Raw genomic sequence first — 20,903 nt, forward strand, 5'->3', positions numbered from 1 at the left:
TCAAAAAGCAACACATCATGCCTCAATCTAAAGAAATTCAAAAACAGATGAGAAACAAATAAAACTCAAATAAAACAATTCTGCAAACGGGAGTGGGCCCAAAGTCACCAGAGGAGATGTAGAAGAATCATTGCCAGTTATCACAAACGCTTAATGGTAGTTGTTGTCAAAGGCTACTTTTTTACACAAGCTGAGCCTAATTTCCCCTTCATTAAGAAATCATAATTTGTATACTGAATTACGTATTTACTTTGTTTATCTTTGTCACATATTGAAGTTTGACGATCTGCCACGGTTAATTGGGACCCAAAACTGCAGCAACAAAAGTAGAAATCTTGGACCAAAGGTAATGGTCTCTGAGTAGGATTTCAGGTTACCTCTGGACTGTTGAGGGGCAGCGTTACGAGCTGAGCAATGATTGGTGGACTTTATCTTGCACTGTTCTGTGGTGTTTTCTACTTTATATGAGATTCCTATTTAAACGTACTTTTTGCATGGACCGAATGAAGAGGACATACGCCCATTGTGCGTTGTCCAGCTTGTTTTGTGAACAAATGGCAGGATACAGGCTTATTGGTCTGGCTTTGCTTTTTTGGCCTTTGATTTCATATTACTTCAAACTGCTAGAGGTGTAGTGTAGTTTTTTTTTTCACATCTTTCCCATACATCATTAGGTTTACTTATTTCAAATTTCCACAGCCTTTTAGGGCTATGGAAACAAAGAGCACACTGAATTCCCGGGTAAATAAAATCCCAAATATTTAAATCTCCTTCAGTAGAAAAGAGGCCTATGCGAATATTATGTTGATATTCACCATTGGATCTTAAGATGATTCCTAATGGATTAGTAAAATTAAAATGGAAAAGATATTTAACCCTCCTGATCTCTTCTTTTGTATCTTACCCAAATGTAATGCAGCCGCAGAAGGCTTTCCTATAAACTGAACAATACAACGTGAATAACATTCATTACTTTGAGCGTGTAGTTTGCCATGAAAAAAAAAAAAAAAGAAGCTTAATTTTGGCTAAACCAAGAGTTCATTTATTCTAACTCATAAAATGCTGCTGGTGGGCTGAAGTGGGCAGGCATACAAAAGGTTTCTGGAGATCCAAATCCAAAGGCTGGACTGGTTCCCAGCATCATGACCTTCATGGATAATAACAGTAGACAAACAGAACAAGCACATTGTCTTTAAGTGAAAATGTCCTCCAATGCCACGCTGAAAACACAAGCTATTTAGGCTGATTTGTTATCCGCACCACTTTAATGCTCCTCCTGTAGAGGCTGTCCTTGACTGAACGCAATTTCACCTAAAAAGACCACAAAGGCAGGAGGCAGCCGGGTTTACAGTAACCTCTCGGATATTTCACTCCTGCAGTCATTTGATATGAATTTATGGAGTCATCCAAAGCTAAATCTTGCAAGGCCCCTCTTTCCTGCAGCCCTATAGCCCGGTAATGGCCCTCTATATTTCTTCACCTCAATTTTCTCCTCGGTGCTTTCAATTGAATTTACTGCCCAGATTTTTTTATTTTTTTTATTTCTCTCTCTTTTTTTTTTTTTTTTTTTTTTTTTGTCTCTGAGCTTTAAGTGATTGATAGGTTTAATCCTGCCTGTCCAGGATCGAGGTCTGTCAATCATCCGAGAATGGCCCGGCACAGACACGGCAGAGTGTAAAAGGAAGATAAAGTCTCCTTGCCCGAGTGTATCAGTGGGTTTCAGTGGCGTATTTAAAGAAAATTTACTGTCACACCGCAGGCTCTCCGAATTACACTCGTGCATAAACACAACAGCTAAATCACTTGCACGTCCCCGCCAGGCAGCGGCGTTTTTTTTTTTTGCTGATCTCTGTTCTCGATCCGTTACTCCCTACGTACGAGATGAAACCTGCTAGGTGTAGAATTGTTGAGTCAGAAATATGTAAAACTCACTCTCCTTGTTAATTCTTGTAATCCATCCCCATTTAAATTTAAATTCTATGCCAATTTCACATCTCAGTAACTTTGACTCATTCGCGGACGATAAAAGACATTTTTCCACTCATAAGTGTCACACATAAAATCTGATATCTCCTCTTATTGTACAAGCCATAAAACAAGCAGCAGTGAGTTGTAAATTCTCCTTAAATGTGTTTCCCTGCGTCCGTGACTTTTTTTTTTTTTTTTGGAGGGGGTGACCATTGAAGCGACTCTGTGGATTATGACCCCCCCTCTGCAGTCACACATCCCCACTTCTCGTTATCATACGCTGCCTTTTCCTTCAACGGGACGACGTTGAATGCTTGATTATTCCGGATAATCACGTCTGCGTTTCATGCCAGCGTTCTGTCAGATTTATGCGCCCGCGTGGAAGCGCGCTGCATGCATTTCCAGAGTGCTGTGCAGACCGGTCCCGGTGCAGGCCCTCTTTTTTTTTTTTGCCCGTTCGCCCCGTTTTTGATGAGATCTCCCGCAGTGTAGCCTGTGGTTTTGAAAGGAGGATAATTACTTCCCCGGCCAGGAGCTGACTCCTTTTCCCGGCCCTGGTTAGAATCACCTGGAGCCCTTACTGAGCTCAGGCGTCCTATTCTGGGCCACGTTTACAGGCTCAGGGATGTGAAGGTTGCGGATGTGTCGGCACTAATGAGAATAGCTGCCAAAAAAAAATGTAAGAAGGGGGGGAAAAAAATCAAAGTCCAGTCGGATTAGCCCTTCAATATCCTGTGACCACCTCTTTTCATATCAGGAGGTTGATCAATTCTTCAGTCCAGCCCAATTAGAAAAGCGACCAACCTGAGGACCTCTTGCATCTTAACAAGAGAGGCTGAGTACATGTAACCGGGAGAGGAAAGGGTGGATTTATAAACAGTGAAGTCTAACTCATTCAACTGAGTGGCAGCTCTTGTTATTCCTCTCCATTTGCTGAAAAACCAATTTAGCTTGTGTTTGCACGTTCAAGTGTTTGAAGTATGTGGAGTTTTCACACGATTAGTTGATTAATCGGCTAATATCAGACAACAACAACAAAAAAAATCATTGTATTTTTCTTTGTTTGTACCAAACCTGTTGGTGCCTGCTATTAATACTTTGCAGGACTCCCTCTTGCCTGGAGAACAGTACTTGATCTTCTACTGGAACGCTTTGCAGTCCAACTGTTTTTAATGTTTGCTTTTAGTTTCTATTTTTCCATGTTCCATTCTGTTTCTACATTTTATTCCTACTTGCTTTTATTCTGTTTTTTTCCCCCCTGTATTTTAATCATGTAAAGCACTTTGCATTGTCTCTGTACTGAAATGTACTATAGAAATAGATTTGCCTTGCTTAGCCAAGAATGTTTTACAAGACTGAAGCAAACAGACTCAGGAATCCTTGAATCCTCCGTTACGCTCCCATCTCTTTAGCTCATCCTGCAGGTTTTGTACTAAACTATGGTCTTGGGATTGAGATGGTCATGGAAGAAGGCTGATTTTGTCTTGTAAAGCTTTCCTGTGCGGATTTGAACATAATGTTTCCCCCTTAATTTTAACCAAAAGTTCCATTGATGACTTTTTTTTTACTGGTTCAATCCCATTCCTCAGGTTATCACTGTCACTCCACTCTGCCCCCTACCCATTGGCACTGAATTTAAAAATTGGTATAAAAGTGAAACTTCTTTTTGCAGCAAGGACCAATCCTCAAATATACTGATGACCAGCCTGATTGCAAATACATTTAAATATGACATTTCACTTGGACAATGCATCAGAATGTATTAAAACTATAACCTCTAGCGCTGTAACAGTTCATGCATTCGTACTAACAATATCCATTACAGTTTCTTGACCCGCTCCCACCTCAATTCTTTAAGACCCAACCAAAACAGGTCGGGCCAATCACGTTGCAGCATTAAAGTGCTTTCAAATTGGCGCCACATGTCCCCACTTTTACTTGCTGTCGCTCGCCATTATGGGAGGCCGTTTGCACAGCCCGTGACAGTAATTGCACACTGGGCGACAAGCCAAAGATACAGCAGGACAATGGCGCTATCTAGTAACGCTTTCACTTATCTGCCACTCCAGCCTCCTCACTCGCTCTTCTGTCTCGGTAGTAATAATTGGATAAGTCATACAACTCAGGCCGACCGCAGACCACCACTATCAGCTTGTCTTCCACATTGAATGAAAACAGCTTTGTCTGCGCCGCAGTCCTTCGCCCCACGTCACAGCCACATCCAGTTACTGATTGGTTGTTGCGGCGCGACAAGACACAAAAGTTGTTTTAACTCCAACATCTGTCGCTTCACATCCATTGCAGGTTTCGTGTCGCTCTGCCTTCGCTTTAATCGCCAAAATTGTGCATTTTGCATCGCTAGAATTGCCTCTGTGGCCTCTTTTAGCATCGCTATGTGACACGTCGCTCCCGTGTGGCACCTGTGCAGAGAGAAATCATGTAAATTTGTTGCTCAGCCTGACACATTCGCGCTCAATGTGAACGCACCTTTATGGTTTAAGCCAGGACATAGCTGTGAAGTGCCAAGCCAAAATACCAAAATAAACATGGAAGCACAAGAGCACGTATGCATAGCATCACATCTGTTTTGCCAGAATCCATAATTGTAACAAGTGTCGCTATCCAAAACCACAACTAGCTTAACTTGTTGTGCTTTCTCATGGCGCCTGCTGCTTACAACATTTTTATTCCATACCGTGATTGGCTAAAATTAAACTTTGGTAGGCGGGAACTTGGTGCCCAATAAGTTTGGAAAGTTCTGCTGAATCTCTCTCCTTTCCCTGAATGGATTCGATGGGAACAGACCCAGATTGATAATGTACAGAAGGGAGAGTGCTACACACTATTGATCTGGCTTGCCAGGGAATGACATTTCTGTCATTTTAAATATTGTTTTTTTATTTTAATTAATGTTATGTAATATTTAACTTTTCTGACACTTTGTACTTTGGGTTATCATTATCTGTAAACCACAATAATCAAGATTACAAGAATAAGGCTTTGAAGTAATACATTCCATCTGCAATAAATCTTTGAAATATATTTTTCACAATACTCTAACCTCTAACTTTATTTATGAAATCACCAAATTGTGGGATATTAAAAACTAAAAATAATGCATGTCAGGGTGTGAGAATCTGCTCTGGCAAGCAGATGCTGTGGTTGGCCCAGACGCAGCTGTCCTCGGTCCGTTTGCCCATCTGGTCCATATCATGACAGCAGCTGCTCTCGGACCATCGGGCACGTCCGCCACTGTCAGCTGTGCACCTTCAACCACTTCCAGCAACCATCTTGCTTGGTCTGGAGATCTTTCAGGGGCCTTGCTGCCACATTAGGCTTACACGTTAGGAGGCGAGTCGTTAACAAAGTCTTCCAGAATTTGAGTGTTTTTTCACTCTAGTAATCTGTTATTTGCGGCGCATCTGCTATGGCTGAACAGAGGATTAGCTCACCTAAAGGGAATTATTTAATCCCAGTAAGATTCTGTGGCTGTTGTAAGAAAAAAAAAACTCTCATGGTCACGCCAATGTATAACGTTGTATACAGTGTTCAGCTAAACTGTTCGTACTAGTGAACTTTTTCATATTTTGGACAAAACTATTATATTGTGAAAATTTTATTATCTTGAGCTTCTATGTGACAAACCAACTCAGTTATTGCACAATTTTAGAGTGGAGGGATATATTGTTTAATATATTAATTGAGGGATATACCTATTGAAATCTGAAAAGTGTGGGGTGCATTTAAATGCAGAGTCCCGGTTCCCAGATCCCCCTTTTTCAGCTGCATGGCTTCGGGGCATGCCCACTGCAGCTTTGCATTTCTATGGAGTGAAAGTTTTTGCCCCAATCTTCTTCATAAATTAGCTCAAGCTTAGTCTATTTAGATTGAGAGCACCTTTGAACACAGGTTTGATAAGTCTTGCCACAGACTGGATTTGTCCATACTGAGAAATAGATATGCTTTGGTTTAAATCTGACCATTGTATCTCTGCCTGTATGTTCAGGGTCAGTGTCCTGTTTAAAGATGAACCTCTGCACATCTTCACTGAGGCTAGAATGTGGAGTGGATAATTTAATAGTTCCCCGGGAAATATATTCAGCTCCCTCTTAAGCTGTGGTTCTCTACAGTTCCTCCAGAGTTACTATAGGCTGCTTCATTAACCCTCTCCTTGCACGGCCTGTAATTTTAGGTGAATGGCCGTGTCCTAGTAGGTTTATAGTTGTGCCATATTCTTACATTTTTGGCCGATGCAATATTTTATTTAATTTTTTTCAATTAAACTCTACTTTGAACGCCTCAAAACCTTGGTCCCTGACCCATGTGATCTTCGTGATGGCGTTTGTTCACTAAAGTTCTCCAGCAAAACCTCTAGGTGTACTCAATTGGTTGTTGTTGAAGATGAAGGCAACCAAATTCACTGAATGTATTTAAGGGTATTAAAGTAAAGGGGGCTGATTACAAATAAAAAATACATTATTCCTATTTCGAGATTATTAACCACTTTGATTTGGTCTATCACACGATGTTCTCTATATGTAGAAGTCTGAGGAACTGGACAAAGTATTTCTTATAAATCAGTTCATTAGATTCTCTGTAATCCAGTCATGACTGAGTCAGCATCGAAATGCTTCGGCCATTTGGTCTCCTGCATCTTATGATGCAGGAGACAAATGTTCCAGTAAACTCTGCCAAGTGAGTCAGTACACTTGCTTACATGGCTGTAGGAATATGTTGTTTTCCTGATATATATTAATTTCCCCCTGAATTATGCCTGTATGTTTCTGAGTGATACTTGACCTGTATGTGACCTTTTTGCTGTTTTCTGTTGCTTAGATTGATCCGAATGTTTCTCTGCCTAACTCAGTTAAACCCCTTTTAAGACAAACCAGACCATAAAAGCCCATCACAACTAGCCAGTGATTGAACCCAGATTTTTGGGTCATCTCATTGTCTTGTCTGGCTCCAACATACAGACCGATGCTCTGTAGAAGATGACCTTGCGGCTTAGACGGTTCACTTTAGGTGATGTTTGCAAGCATCACTAGAGGTTCGGATTAGCAGGAGTTTAGGGACTTGAGTCAGAGGTCGGCGTAAGGTAACCATCTGCTGGAGGAGGCCCTCCGATTTGGCGTTGGGCTTCTCGTCCTATGCATGAACACCTCAACTAATGCCATTTTTCATGTTCAGGCTCATTACAGCTTTGTACTGTTGCCAATCAGATTCACATCTGGTGTAGCATGTGATGGTTTTAGATCAGGGGTGTCAAATTCCGGCCCGCTGAACAATTTAGTCCGGCCCGGTGGCTAAATGCATTATCATTATCAAACAAAAAAAACCCCCAAAAAAATAGAAAACTTTTTTTTTTTCTATACAGTGTCCTATCTGGCAATGTGGCAATAAGAATTGTTGTCTTAATGCCAAAAAGAGCTCATCAGATTTGACTTTCACAAGTGGAGCAGTACTGCTTTTGCCACAGTGCTCTGCTTGATTTATGAATGTGAATAGTTTTATTATGATTCATGCGGGGAATATCTCAAATGATATGGACACTACAATGGGAAAGTAGGAGAGGAAATGAAGAACAAGAAGAAAAAAGAAAAGGTGAAAGAAAGAGGAGATGAAAGGAAGAGAATGATAAAACAATTATTAAAAAAACATGTACTTTTTAATTGAAAATCTGCAGTTCCTATATTGTCCACGAGGGGCGCTGTGTTTTAGTCAGCAGTTCCAAAAAATGTGAATAAATGTTTTTCAACATTGTACAATCACTGTGATCAGTTCTTATGCATAATGCACAAGTAAATGTTTATCCGAGTAAAAGTATTGTTGAAATTGCACATACTTTTCTTAAAAACGCTGAGGTTATTCATAATATATTGTGTAAAAGTGAAATTCATTTAATATAAAAATCAACAACAAGTTCACTTTTATTAGTTCTGTTTAATCTTGCAACGAGTTTACTCGTGTGGCCCTCTTGAGATCAGATTAAGCTGTATGCGGCCCCTCAACCAAAGTGAGTTTGACACCCCTGTTTTAGATGCTTGAATTTCAACGAATGATATTCTATTAAAAACAAAGGGAAACAAACCATCATTTTATCATCATTCTCTGTGAGGAGATTTTATTATCATTCTTGTAAATGTTAGAGCTACATCCCCTTATCTGTCTATGTAGAAATCATTATATCTATCCCAAGGTATAAATAATTAGTCTGACATTTCAAGAAACCTCATTTAAACTAGAAATGGCACAAGGTTTGTGCAAGATTAGACAAATATTGGTGGCATAGAAAAGAAAAGGTCATATTCAAGGTTGTCAGGAAGCTCCAACTTTTAGCAGAAAGAAATGAACTTGTACTCAAGAGGAATGTTTTTTCTTTCGACAATCCAAACTGTCTCGCTGAAGGTGATGAGGGCCAGTAAACACATTCCTGTACGCCATTAATTTTTTGCCATTACCTTCATTTGACAACTGTACAATGAAAATGGTGGAAATACTTCTCATATTCCACCAAAGACAAGTTTCCCTTTTTGATCGCATACCTCTAGGCCTTTGTGTGAAGGTCTTTCACATTGTGAGCTGCAGACACTTTGGCTGTCAGACTCTCAAGTGTTGGAACAATTTATTTGACTTTCTGCAAACCTGACACTGAACTATAGCTGGCATGCATTGAATAAATGTTGCAATGATGTATTCCGTTTTTGTTCCCTACAAGCTCTTTTTATTCATAAATATTCTACAGCTGCTGAAGTTTAATTTTAAATCGCTCGTGCTCTAAAGCTTTTAGACTTGACTCTGACTCGAGGTCAGGGACTCGGGCCTCATCAACAATCTTTATCTCATGGAATGAGGTGTGAAAGCAAGCTGATAAGTAAACCACAGACTGCTGATATGGGTATCATGAGAAAAATGTTTGGATTAACTCATTCCATAGCTCGCATCCCTATGTCTAATAAATCAAAGTGGACTGATCTTTTCGATCGACTAACAATTAATTGATAAGGGGTAATTTTCTTAAAAACCTGTGCTTTTCTTCTATCAATAGGGTCTTTCCTTAACATTACAGTATGCTGAATTCAAAAAGAGGCTTGTCATTATGTTTTAACACTTTATTGCGCCACCTGTATTAAATACAGATGCAATAGACAAGAAAAAGTAGTTTTGTCACACATTATTAAACTCAGACATTTTCATAAAATATAACTAAACAGGCACCTATTAGGCTACTGAATAGAAACAGGAAGAATAAAATATGTGGGGGAAAAATTATTTTTATTTATATATATATATATATATATATATATATATATATATATATATACAGTGTTTTTGACACCAAGTCTTTTTCTATCATGTTACAATTTTTTGCATAATGCCCTCCACCTTTATATCCTCATGTTCCAAGCACATCAACAAATTGTGTTTGAGAGGTTGACTCTGCTCCGCCATGCAGCACGGCTGAATGCCGCTATTTGGGGGGTAACTTAAAGACCTTGTTGAGTGTTCCTATTTAAAAACAAAACCGCATAAAGTAAATTTTGCATCCTTGTCATCACTGATGTAAAATAATCCCACGCCAGACTCTGTTTGGATCATATCACGTTTCCTCTGCCTTGATTATTTTGTTCTCTTACAACTACTGTCATCTGGCTCCGCTTTAAAATGAGCAGCGGCGCCCATTTTGGATGGTGGCCATACTATAACACTGAAAGGAGATCTTTAAGCGGAGATTATTAGTTAATTGGATGGAACAAACTTTATTCTAATAAACTACTAATCAACAATTAATGATAAGTTGATTATTTGTTTACATCCCTAATTGGACTTGTATGTTCATTCGGCAACTATTCATATTAGATGTAGTTTCTGTATTGCCCTGACAGAGAGAGAACCCGATATTCAAGCCAGACCCTGTGTTTCACTTAAAAGATTTATTAATAACAATAATAGATCTGGCCTCAGTTCAAGCAGGCAAAAACCTCTACAGAGTCTGAAGAGTCCAAATGAGGGCAAGGCAAGACAAGGGAATCCAGAAAATAAAACTTGTTTGGAAAACACGTCAAGAGGGCCAGGAACGCTGAACATCTACTCACATAAAAGCTTTCAATAATCTGGCAAGCTGAGGATGTTGGAACCCGGTATATGAAGGCAGGTAAACAGCTTGATTGCGGAGGATGGATGACTGGTGTAGCAGATCACAATAATTATAAGATGCAGGGGAAGAGAAAGAGAGCAGACAGACAGTCGGGCCAGTATCATAACAGCTTCATTAAAATGGCCACACAGATGTCTCCTAAATTAAGCTATACAAGGCTTGACTTTAGGTTGTTTAACCTAAATTAAACAGCATCTTGTTCTCTCACTGTTAAGCTAGCATTGTTATAGTCAACGATGATTGTGGCTTTTCAAAACACAAGCACACCCTGTTTCATTCAGAATTTAGACGTTCTTTCTTATTCACTTACTGGTCAGGCTTGACGATAAATGTCTAAAATGCAAATTTGGAACATGGTTTTCTACCGATCTTTAAAATCAGTCTATGATGGAGAAGAAAAGCTTCTCAAACCAAATGTAGCAAACTATAGTGTAGGACAAGGACAATTTGATCACAGAGGTGTTAACCGAGTTATTGCGAAGACATTTTTCACTCTTCAATAAAAAGTATTTTTTTAAGTAATTCAGTCACAAATGGGGCATTAACAAGTGGTAACCCATTTCCCCTGTTCTTCTTTGAACATAAATGCCTATCTATGGCTCTCTCATCAACTGTTGAAATCGCTCTCAGCAGTTTATTACAACAGCAGTTTTTACATGCTGAATTAAATATCCTGGAAAGGATGAAGTTAAATTAGTCCAAATAAAAGAACAGTGCATAACTTACAGCAATAGAGAGTTATATGTGGTGTTATCAGCAAACTAGGTGACATTAGCAAAAGCCTTTAGAGTTGTCTTGGAGATGGAATGAAATATATGAGATTTACCTGTGATTGCTCCTCAGAGACTTGGTATTTGACTTTTACTTTGGGTAAAAGATTTGAGACACGACTTAAAGTTTCTCTCAAACAACTAGAGTTTTCAGCATTTATATTTCACTTGATCTCAGGGTGAAAATTGTAATGTCTGACTTGACTATATTAGTCTTTGTAACTCTTTTTTTGATGATATGAGCAATTTAAATCATTATTGTAAGGCTCTGGATGTCTGCATTCTTTAGAAAAGTAACTAATTAATTTTTACTCTGTCAAAAAAAGATACTTAAGTTAGTGTTTTACACTCTTTCATTGGTCCATTTAAACAAAGTTACAAAACTCTGCCACAGCCATGAGTTGAGAGATTAAAGCAGCATCTGAATTGATGGGAGAAAGGGCCCGTACAGTAATTGTCAACTGATTGAGCTCTTTCAATACGAGAGTTCTGATTGAAATCAATACATTGTTCAATGAGAGCAGCATTCGCCAAGGTCTGACTAGCTTTACACTAGTTTTTAAAGCTGCCATTTCTTTTTAAATGTTTGTGAATAAATGACTCTCTGCTGCGACTGATGAGATATTCTATTCATCAAGCTGGAACTATTGATTAGCTTTTGTTAAACACCTTGATTATTGTGGGGGGAAAAAAAGAGAAAATGTTCTTTGTGAGCTTCAGCCGAATTTCGATCTGGGCGATTGTTTAAAACAAGGCTTCGAATTTGTCCACCTTGTTTCATTGCAAGACTTTATCCCAGAATATTCTGTAAATGCCCGTGTTGTTGCCAAAAAAATCAAAAATAAAACAAGCCAGAAGATGTATAAATGTGTGCTAGAACACTGGCCGTCTAACATAAGTTGCACCTTTTATTTCCCTAGAGCCCCCAGTGCCTATTGCCCCGCCCCAGTTGACCGCCGTTGGAGCCACCTACCTTTGGATCCAGCTGAACGCGAACTCCATCAACGGGGACGGTCCGATAATCGACAGGCAGGTCGAGTACCGCACTGTGTCGGGCACCATGTACGACCTGCAGCCCGTTGACAAGACTACACACAAGATCGGCCACCTGGACCCAGACACCGAGTACGAGATCAGCGTTCTGCTGACCAGACCGCTGGAGGGTGGCACCGGAGCTCCCGGACCTCCCCTAAGGGCCAGGACAAAATGTGCAGGTCAGTACCCAATAAAATAAATAAATAAATTGAACATGTTGATCTCACAATGGAGAAATTCACTTCTGCATCTTAACCCATCCCCTTGGGGAGCAGTGGGCTGCCCCTGTGTGGCGCCTGGGGAGCAGTCTGGGGTTAAGGGTCTTGCTCAGGGACCCAGAGTGCAGGCAGTGGGGATCGAACCGGGTACTTGCATCCTTTTTAGAGCACAAGCGCACTGCTCTAACCACTAGGCCGCCACTCCCCCGTGCATAACAACATGTGCGTACAAAGAGCTGCTGACATATTTGGGGGGGGAGATACAAAAGATGTGTGAGGATGCATGTTAAGGTTTGGTTTGGTCTGAGTTTATTGAACATATTGTCGTAAAATATGACAAATTTATATGTAAAGACAGGTAAAAAATTACTAAAAATAGATTTAAAAAAGCAAAAAGAACAACGAAGAACAGGCTTTCATTCTCAGATGAACACATAGCAGTTATGAGTGATGTTAGGGGAAAAAAATGTTTGTAACATTAAAAGGAAGTTAAGGAAACGTTTACATTTAAATACAGCAAATATAAGTAGCAGTGCAACTGTTCCAGGAAAACGCATGTAGGCCAAAAAAGTTTAAGTTTCGTTTCATCTGACAAGACGCTTGTGCTGTCTCAGAAATAGCCAACGGAAAACTGTAAACAATTTATTGTGACTTTTAAATGCTGTATATTATTCCGCATTTAAAAGGTAGGACAACAATTCACCTCAAAATTGATTTTGCTTATTTCATTTTAGGTCTTTATCTGTATGTGATTTCTGAACAAAACATGCTGTCAACTAACTGACCCTTTGTTTTTGTCATTTATTGGTGGACTTGCTTCCTGGTAATAATAATTGGGTGTAAGTCCTGATACAAAGCACTCTTTTACAGCCAAATATTTCCCCAATCTTTAATAATTTGTGGGACCAATAAATAAAAACCAGCTAGTCAGGCCCAGGGGAGATTAATGCGGTCCCAAACTATAGTATTTCCACCACTGTGCTTCAGGCTTTTTAATGTGCACAACAAGTATTTTTCTTCACCAGTTCCTTTCTAGTTGTAGGTGCATAAATGTTGAAACTAACAGCTGCAATAGTTTCCTGTGATGAAACTTTTAACCTCTTGGAAATCTCTTTTTGCATCAGTCTGCCTTCAGGCAGACTTTGGCAAGGCAGCCAATCGTGAAAAAATATAGACGTATGACATCCATGTTTGATGATGTTTTTTCAGAAATGCCAATAGGAAAAGCAGAGAAGCAACAAGGTTATGCAGGTGGTGCAACTCTTAACAATCCAGGGCTCAGTGCAGTGTCGCACATGCACCTGCCTATAATGGGTTTTACTCACTCAAATTAGGTGGGAACACACTCATTATAGATGGTTCACTTAATATGTGCTATGTATTCAAGTTATTCAACTGTGAAATTAGCATAAGCTGTATATCTGATGCTTCAATTCATTATGTTTTTTCAGCATGAAGTAAAAACGTGAAACCTACTTATTCAGCTCAGTTTATTTTCTTGTTGACAGCAAGTGATGTCATCGATGTCATTGGTTATCTAGTAATTTATTTTTTAATGTTTGCTGTGAAACTTAAAGCTTTAGAACTTACGTGGTTGGAACACAAATAAATATTAATGCACTTTTCATCCTGACCTGTTAGATTTCCTTCTTTAACATCTGTTTTTATTGTTGTTTTTTGTTCTACAATAATGCTAAAGGATGCAAAAGCAATATAATATGTTTGGTTCAAATACTTCTTAGTCTGGTAATTTAGCTAAACATTTTCTCGTTTTTTTCCTGTTTATTTGCTGTAGCAGGACCGTTTTAGTAAGATCAAGTCTGTTTGGATCCACCTTTTTAGAGGTATTTAGTGACTTTGTGTAAAACGGCACTGAACTAAAGAACTGTCTATGGTACCAGGTAATATCCACCTTATTTTCAGATCACGAAATGCATTGCCTGAATTCTGTGGCAATTTGCTGTATAGATCTTGTACATATAACCATTTAGCCTATTGTAGAGCAAATACAAGTAGAAACAAAAACACTCGAGTTTTCAAATTTGACATGTTAAATGGGATTTGCAGACCAGTGCTTCCTTTTTCCACAATTCGGTTGTGTTTGGTTGAAGAAAGGGACTGTAATTCTGAATACCATCACAAGTGTCTTCCTTGTCAAACTCACAAAAATGACAAGAACGGCATGAAAATACAATTTATGCCAATATTATTTGGGAATTTTCTGCTCATAATCATTAGCACATTATTTGTGTATTCAGCTAATTTAAAATGGTTGTGTTGTAGGTTGAGCTTTCGGGTTGAAATGATTAGGGGTTTTTAGGCACCGTTGGGTTATAACCCATCATAGTTTAGGATTTAACTTATAACTGAAATAGGATCTGCTTTTTTTATTCTTTGTTATGAAACTAAAACTGCACAGAAAGATTGTGAACTTTACCTTTGGCTGTCCAAACTTTTTATTGTTTTATTAGCTAATGCTGCATTAACCTTATCCCTGACCTGCCCACTGTGTTCATTGATCTTCATGATTTTTGTTCTCTAGCGAACCTCTGACGTTATACGGTGATTAACATACAAACAGGTGGACTCTATTTAGAAATTACTTCTGTAGGTCCCTGGTTGGTTTTATCCATGGGTGTAAGAGTAAATGAGGCTGAACAAATCCACGTCACATTAGTTTAGATTTTAATTTGTTAAGCAATAAATCACGGTCTACGCTTTTACTTCCACTTCTCCCGCATGTGTTACCTAGCGTTGGTCGATTACATAAAATCCCAATAAGATATGTGGATGTTCGTGTCTGTAATGTGGGAAATTGTGAAAGAGTTCAAGAGGTGCAAATACTTTTGCTGGGAACTGTTTCTATTTTCAGTCATAAGCTTCCCATCTGTTACAGCGTTATTGGCCTTAATCACTGACAACAGTTTGCTCGCTGGTTTATGCATCACAGAGTAACAGCGTCCACTTGATCGAATACAGAGAACAATGAAATCCTCTGTAATAGTGATCAAGGCAGTCCATTTATTCAGCTCTATGTTAATTTTTGTCATTATTCCATTAAGCTTACTGGGCTTAGTGTAGTTCATTGCTTATTTAATTCATCAAACCAAACGATAACAAAGTTGCCTTGTGTTCCATCTTAGTTTTTTTTTTTTTTTTTTTTTTTAACAAATTCACCCTTTGAATACAATAAGTAGCCATCAAGGCTCAATGCTTGGGTAAGCGCCATTGTGTTTTTACTGAAGCCTCATTTCCTCTGAAGTGAACACAACATTCATCATTGCCGGTTTCTTTGGTAATTCTGTTTCAATAGGTCTTGTTTTCAAGGTTTTAGAAAAGCTTTTGCATTGAGCAAGGGGAAAACTGTTGGGGTGCAAAAAAAATTAATGAAATATTAACAAATTAATGAAGAAAACGTCTCCATGCTGTTATTTTATTTATTTTTTATACTATACCTTGGTCTAACATTAATGATCTATGCTTGGGAATCTACAGTTTTATAGCTAAAAAAAACAGCTTCAGATCGCCATCATGTGCAATGCATAATAGATACGCAACCTGCCTGTGCAAATTCTCCGTTATCCGGGTCATCGCAACCTCAAACAGGCTTAAATTAGCTGCAGCCGGACTTTCGTTCAGTTCTTTCTGAAAACGTTTCAACATCCAGGAGTCTTGATAGGCTCCTGGATAGGTGTCGAACCATTTTGACAAAGAACTGAGTGAAATTCCGGTTACCTGCAATCTACACCTGTTTGCTAATGCATCATAGCATCGGAAACTTAGAATTAAAAGGTAGCGTTATATTGTAATTTAATCTCAGTACAAATAAAGCTGTTCTATAAGGACCTTACAGTCCAAACTTGTTGAAGAAAGTAATCTGGCCTGATAAGATCAAAGTTGAACTATCTGGTTTACGTGCAAAAAGCTTCGTGTGACAGAAATCTACCTCTGCAGCTTAAAATTGAAAAACATGATCCACACTGCGAGACGTGTGAACATCATGTTGGGTGAACACATTTCTTTAACAGGAAACGGAAAGCTGGTCAAAGCTGCAAAGGCCTTAAAGTTGAGGCAGAGGTTCATCTTCTAGTAAAATGATGCTCCTAAACATGCAGCAAGAGTCCAAGTAAAATATTTTACCTCAGAGCATGTTTTTTTGTTAGAATGGTCCAGTCAAAGACCTGAGCTAGATACAAGTGAATCCACCGTCTCTGGTGTTGAACTCCTGAGGTAAGATTTCAATTTAAGTCTCTAAACTTCCAAAGCTGGCAGAAACAATTGCCTAAAGCACCTGCAGCAGAGAAAGAAGGTTCTACAAAGTATTCACTCCAAGGGGCTGAATACAAATGCATGTCATGGTTTTTAGTCCTTATCTGATTTTTATTCATGTTTCTGGAGACCAAGTGTAGTTTTTTTTTTTTTTTTGCCGCCTCACAGTTTTTGCACTACCATGTGCTTGTCAGTCACATACTGATTATTCCAAGAAAATGCACTGAAGTTTGTGGTTGTAAAGTGTCAAACCGTGGAAATATTCCAGGGATTTAAATACGTTTGCAATGGACTGTAAACGCTTTATAGCTACTCGGACTGTTACGCGATTTTAAAGCTTTAACAACCCAATAAATTATATCTTATTTCATTTAAACTCCCTATAAAGCATCTTAATTTAACAGCAACATAGATTAACATCATGCGTGAAGCAAACTGGCAAACTGAAACCCGGCGTCCTTATAGTGCCGCTGTGCCGAGGGCAGTCAAACTCAGACGTGTGCGTAAACACTTTGAAGATGCCTGATGATTTTGAACCAGTTGCCCTTCTCACCACATTAACCAGCTAAATTCCCCTGCTCGGACTCAAATGCCAACTTGAGGGACGAAACAAAGCCGAGGATCAGCAGTTTCCTCCGCCTAATACTGTTTCGTGTCCGGAGAAATGCTGATGAGGAGGAGAATTTTCTCCCCTCTTGTGCTCAGGATCTTAGCCCTACACCCTTCTTCCCACTATCAAGGTCACGAGCTCATGCATTTTTACTTTGGTTGATAGCGATGAATGGAGCTACCTGTGCTGCCCTCTGAGCCGGGCCCCGGCTTCGCTGGGGGTCCTGCCCCTGCTACCCCGCCGGTCACAGTCGGGGAGATTGATGGCCCTGCCTCCTGAAGTCTGTTTGAGGAAGCGGCTCTTGATCTTGTCCGAGTCTCTGCTGGTCTTTGCCACTGACAGGCCGGGCCTCAGCGGTGCTCCTAATTGAACGGTTAAGACCAGCCGGGGCCGTGTGATACATCACTCCTGATACGGTCAGGCCCGGAGACTCGCTTCCCCCCAAACGCTTTCTCTTCCCCCGCGCTGCTGTGTGCAGGCACTAATGAAAATCTCTGGCTACTTTAGAGCGCTGTCTCCCGCATAATTATTCACAGCGCGCTTTGGTCACTTCGCAAAAATGAGCAATGTTTGCGATGACAAAGGATGTTTTAATTCAATCTTCGGCAAAATGGGGAATGTATGATGCAAGGACGCCTCCGATTTTTATTCGGAGGCAGAAGGGAAAGGAAGGGGTACCCTTGAAAGGTTTTCTTTCCCATGAATCTCTTCCATTACTGTGACAGTGAGCAACAAAAAAGAATGCCATATCCAAGGCTCTGTGATTGCTTCAGGGGTTACTTGTGACTTTCAAGGGTTTGCGGAACGATTCTGGCATTTTATTTTTTGCTCATCATCATGCCTACTTCTTTTCTATTAAATTTAGCAGCCTAGCATGTATCATTTTCACCATTTACTGCTTCATCTGACCAACGTTTATGTGCTAAAATGGAAAGTTTTTAGGCGCTCCCCAACCCCGGCGTCCTTTCCTGGGAAATTGAGAAGTTGTTTACCATTTGAGAGTCCTTGATAACTCTGTAAGTGTTGCTTGAAGGGAAGACACAGTTTTCTCAGGTTGTGCCCCGGGATCACAGCATGGTGCTCTGAATTTCAGCAACATTATTGCAAGAGCATCTCACATAAAGAGATCATTTCCAGCCCACACAGGGAAGACGGATAACCGTACCTTAAACAGCCGCTTTTCTGGAGGCTTAGCTGCAGTTTAGATGTGCGTGTGTGTGTGGGGAGAGATATGTGTCCCACGTCTCAGGTTCAAGATGCAATTTGAATCTGCAGCACAAGCAAATTCTTGTGCGGTTTTCACGTTACAATCACAGACTTCAGGGCCTTTTACTTGGAATGGATCGATACATGTTTGTGGACTGTGAGGAAAACTAGAAAATGCCTGAAGAAATGGTGATGTGTTGTCCCTGAAGCTTGGTGTGTAGGCCACTTCTGTGTTAGGCCCAAAAAGCAGCAGCTGTATTTGAAAAATGCTAACATTAGCAAAACATACTAGCGTTAGCATGCGCCTTTGTTTGCAAACATGATCTGTAACCTTTTAATTCAGGTATCATGCTCTTATTAGCTACTACACTATTAGCTAACAAATTAGTGTTGTCCATTGACGTATTAGATTTGTTATGCTAACAACAGCTTGAAAATATTTTGATTTGTAAAAAAGAAAAAAAAGAAAAATGACAGTTGGTCAAGTTGTGAAACACCTTAATGATACCCTTTTTCACATAAACAGAAGACTTATAATTAAATAGCTGCAGTTAAACTACCAAGTATGGGGAAAAAAAATACTCTGGAAATAATAATTGTCGATATAATGACTCTTTATTAGAAAATTAACCACCTTCTCCTTTGATTGAATCGAAAAGAAGGTGGTTCCTGTGCTTGGTTCCGGTGTGTAACAAAAAACTTGCTCAGCCTTATCGTCTTTTTCTGTATCAAAGTAACCGTCAAGATCTGTGGCACCTTTGACATACTCAGAAACACATAATCCAGCCTTGCACACAGTGCACTCAGCCCCATTTGTCCCGACCAGGAAGGAGAGAAATCTCTTTCGCGGTTTGTCGTTAAAACTACCGTACACTTGTGCTCTGACATCTTGAAAACAGCGCAGCTCTATTCTATCTGAGCAGAGAAAAAACATTCACAAGGCAGCAGCCAGGAGATGACGTCACACAAAATAAATGCCGTCTTATTTCAGGCGTCGCTCTAGTCAGTTCAACTACATGCCTTCTGGTCCAGTGAAAAATGATGAACAAAAACCAGACTTTTTCATTAGTCTATGCAATCACCCCCTTACCCCGCCTTGTAGAGTTGGGAAGATGGATAAAGGGCAATACTGAGCCTACGATGGAGTTTCACCTTCCAGGAGAACAATGATCCCAAATATTAAGATATATCAAAATCCAATGATCAAAACATATTTATGTGCTTGAATGGCCAGGTCACAATCCAGCCCGAAATCCAATTCAGAATCTGTGACAGATGCTCTTACTCCACGCTCTGTCCAATATTTTAGTGTCTAGATCAGGGATCACCAACCTTTTTGAAACTGAGAGCTACTTCATCAGTACTGTGTCATACGAAGGGCTTCATGTACTGACCTTTTGAACTACAAGAGTCCAAGCTTTATGTACATTATACATGTGTTTTTAATGCTTTTGTCATTTCTAAATCTATATCAATACAAGTATGATCAAAAAGGAAGAGGAACTGAATAAAATGGCATTTAAATGCAGCTCACTGGTGGGTTGTGGTATTTTTGGAACAGGCTTGTGGGCACCGCATGTGATCCTGGGGGGCACCATGTTGGTGAACCCTGGTCTAGATGTTTAAAGCTGATGGAGACAACTTGTTTTTAGTTGTAATTGCAATAAAAGGTGGTTCTACAAAGGAACTGGGATGGGGTGGCCAAATTCATATGACCGCTATTCTTTTCAAATTTGTATTCATGAAAAATTATCTAAAGCGTGTATTATTTATCTTCCACTTACCAATATGCAGTACTTTGTGTAGGTATGTCATGTAAAAGCCCCCAAAAAACACTAACACGTGTGGCTGTAATGTGAAATGTCTGAAAATGTCTCTATTGTTTTCCACACAAAACCTATTAAGATGCAGGAGAGCAAATTTGCACTGCTAGAAGTGCCTGTCACAGCCTGCCACAATCTGCCCTGTGTCTCATCCTCGACCTTTTGGCCTCAGCCTTTCCCGCTGGCACTCATGTGCTCAGAAAATGGCAATACATGATGTCCATGCTGGGTCCAAACACCTGCTCAGACTCCAGCCCCAGCCAACTGCACATCTCCATCTATAAGTTCTCTCCATCTGCGCCCCTGCTACCTCGTGGGAGTAGTCTCATCTGTTTGTTTTCACTTTGCCACTCTGCTGCGCCGAGTGCTATTAAACACAAGGGAATCGGCATTAATCAGGGATCATCCCTCTGTTAAACACTTATGCATGACAGCAGAGAACGGGGAGGAGCTGCACAATTTCGTTCCCTGCACCGAGGTTAGTTATTCGCATTTATTTTCCTAGTTAATTAGTCATAACTGCTTTGACGCAAATAATAATGGAACCTCTTTCTGGCAGCATTGAGATAGCAGAAGTAGCTCAGTTTTTCCTAGTAGGATCTCAGTGACATTATTTTGGATAAAATGAGCTACATGGAATAAATAATAGAAGCGTTCCTCTGCCTGTCAGTATTATTCATGTTTTTATTTTATTTTATTTATTTTTTTAATACTTTTATCACTTTTGCCTTGACCATTGCAGCATGTGAATCATACTAAAAACTGACTCTTCCATGAGCAGATAAATATCTCCTATTTATAGCCCTCTGACTTTGCCCGATCACAGATTTTCCTGTATTTCTTTTC

At 39.7% G+C, this 20,903-nt stretch overlaps 1 protein-coding gene across 13 annotated transcripts in view; it reads left to right on the forward strand.

The window, feature by feature from the left end:
• Positions 1–20,903, forward strand: part of LOC105932254 (protein tyrosine phosphatase receptor type M) — a 263,775-nt gene that overhangs the window by 97,300 nt on the left and 145,572 nt on the right. For all 13 annotated transcript variants that reach the window (XM_036138466.1, XM_036138464.1, XM_012871320.3 and 10 more), the window contains exon 7: positions 11,817–12,110. In XM_036138466.1, the coding sequence (XP_035994359.1) occupies positions 11,817–12,110 (294 nt within the window). The remainder of the gene's footprint in view (positions 1–11,816; positions 12,111–20,903) is intronic.

This window comes from Fundulus heteroclitus, chromosome 6 (assembly GCF_011125445.2).
Source record: "Fundulus heteroclitus isolate FHET01 chromosome 6, MU-UCD_Fhet_4.1, whole genome shotgun sequence".
Lineage (NCBI taxonomy): Eukaryota > Metazoa > Chordata > Actinopteri > Cyprinodontiformes > Fundulidae > Fundulus > Fundulus heteroclitus.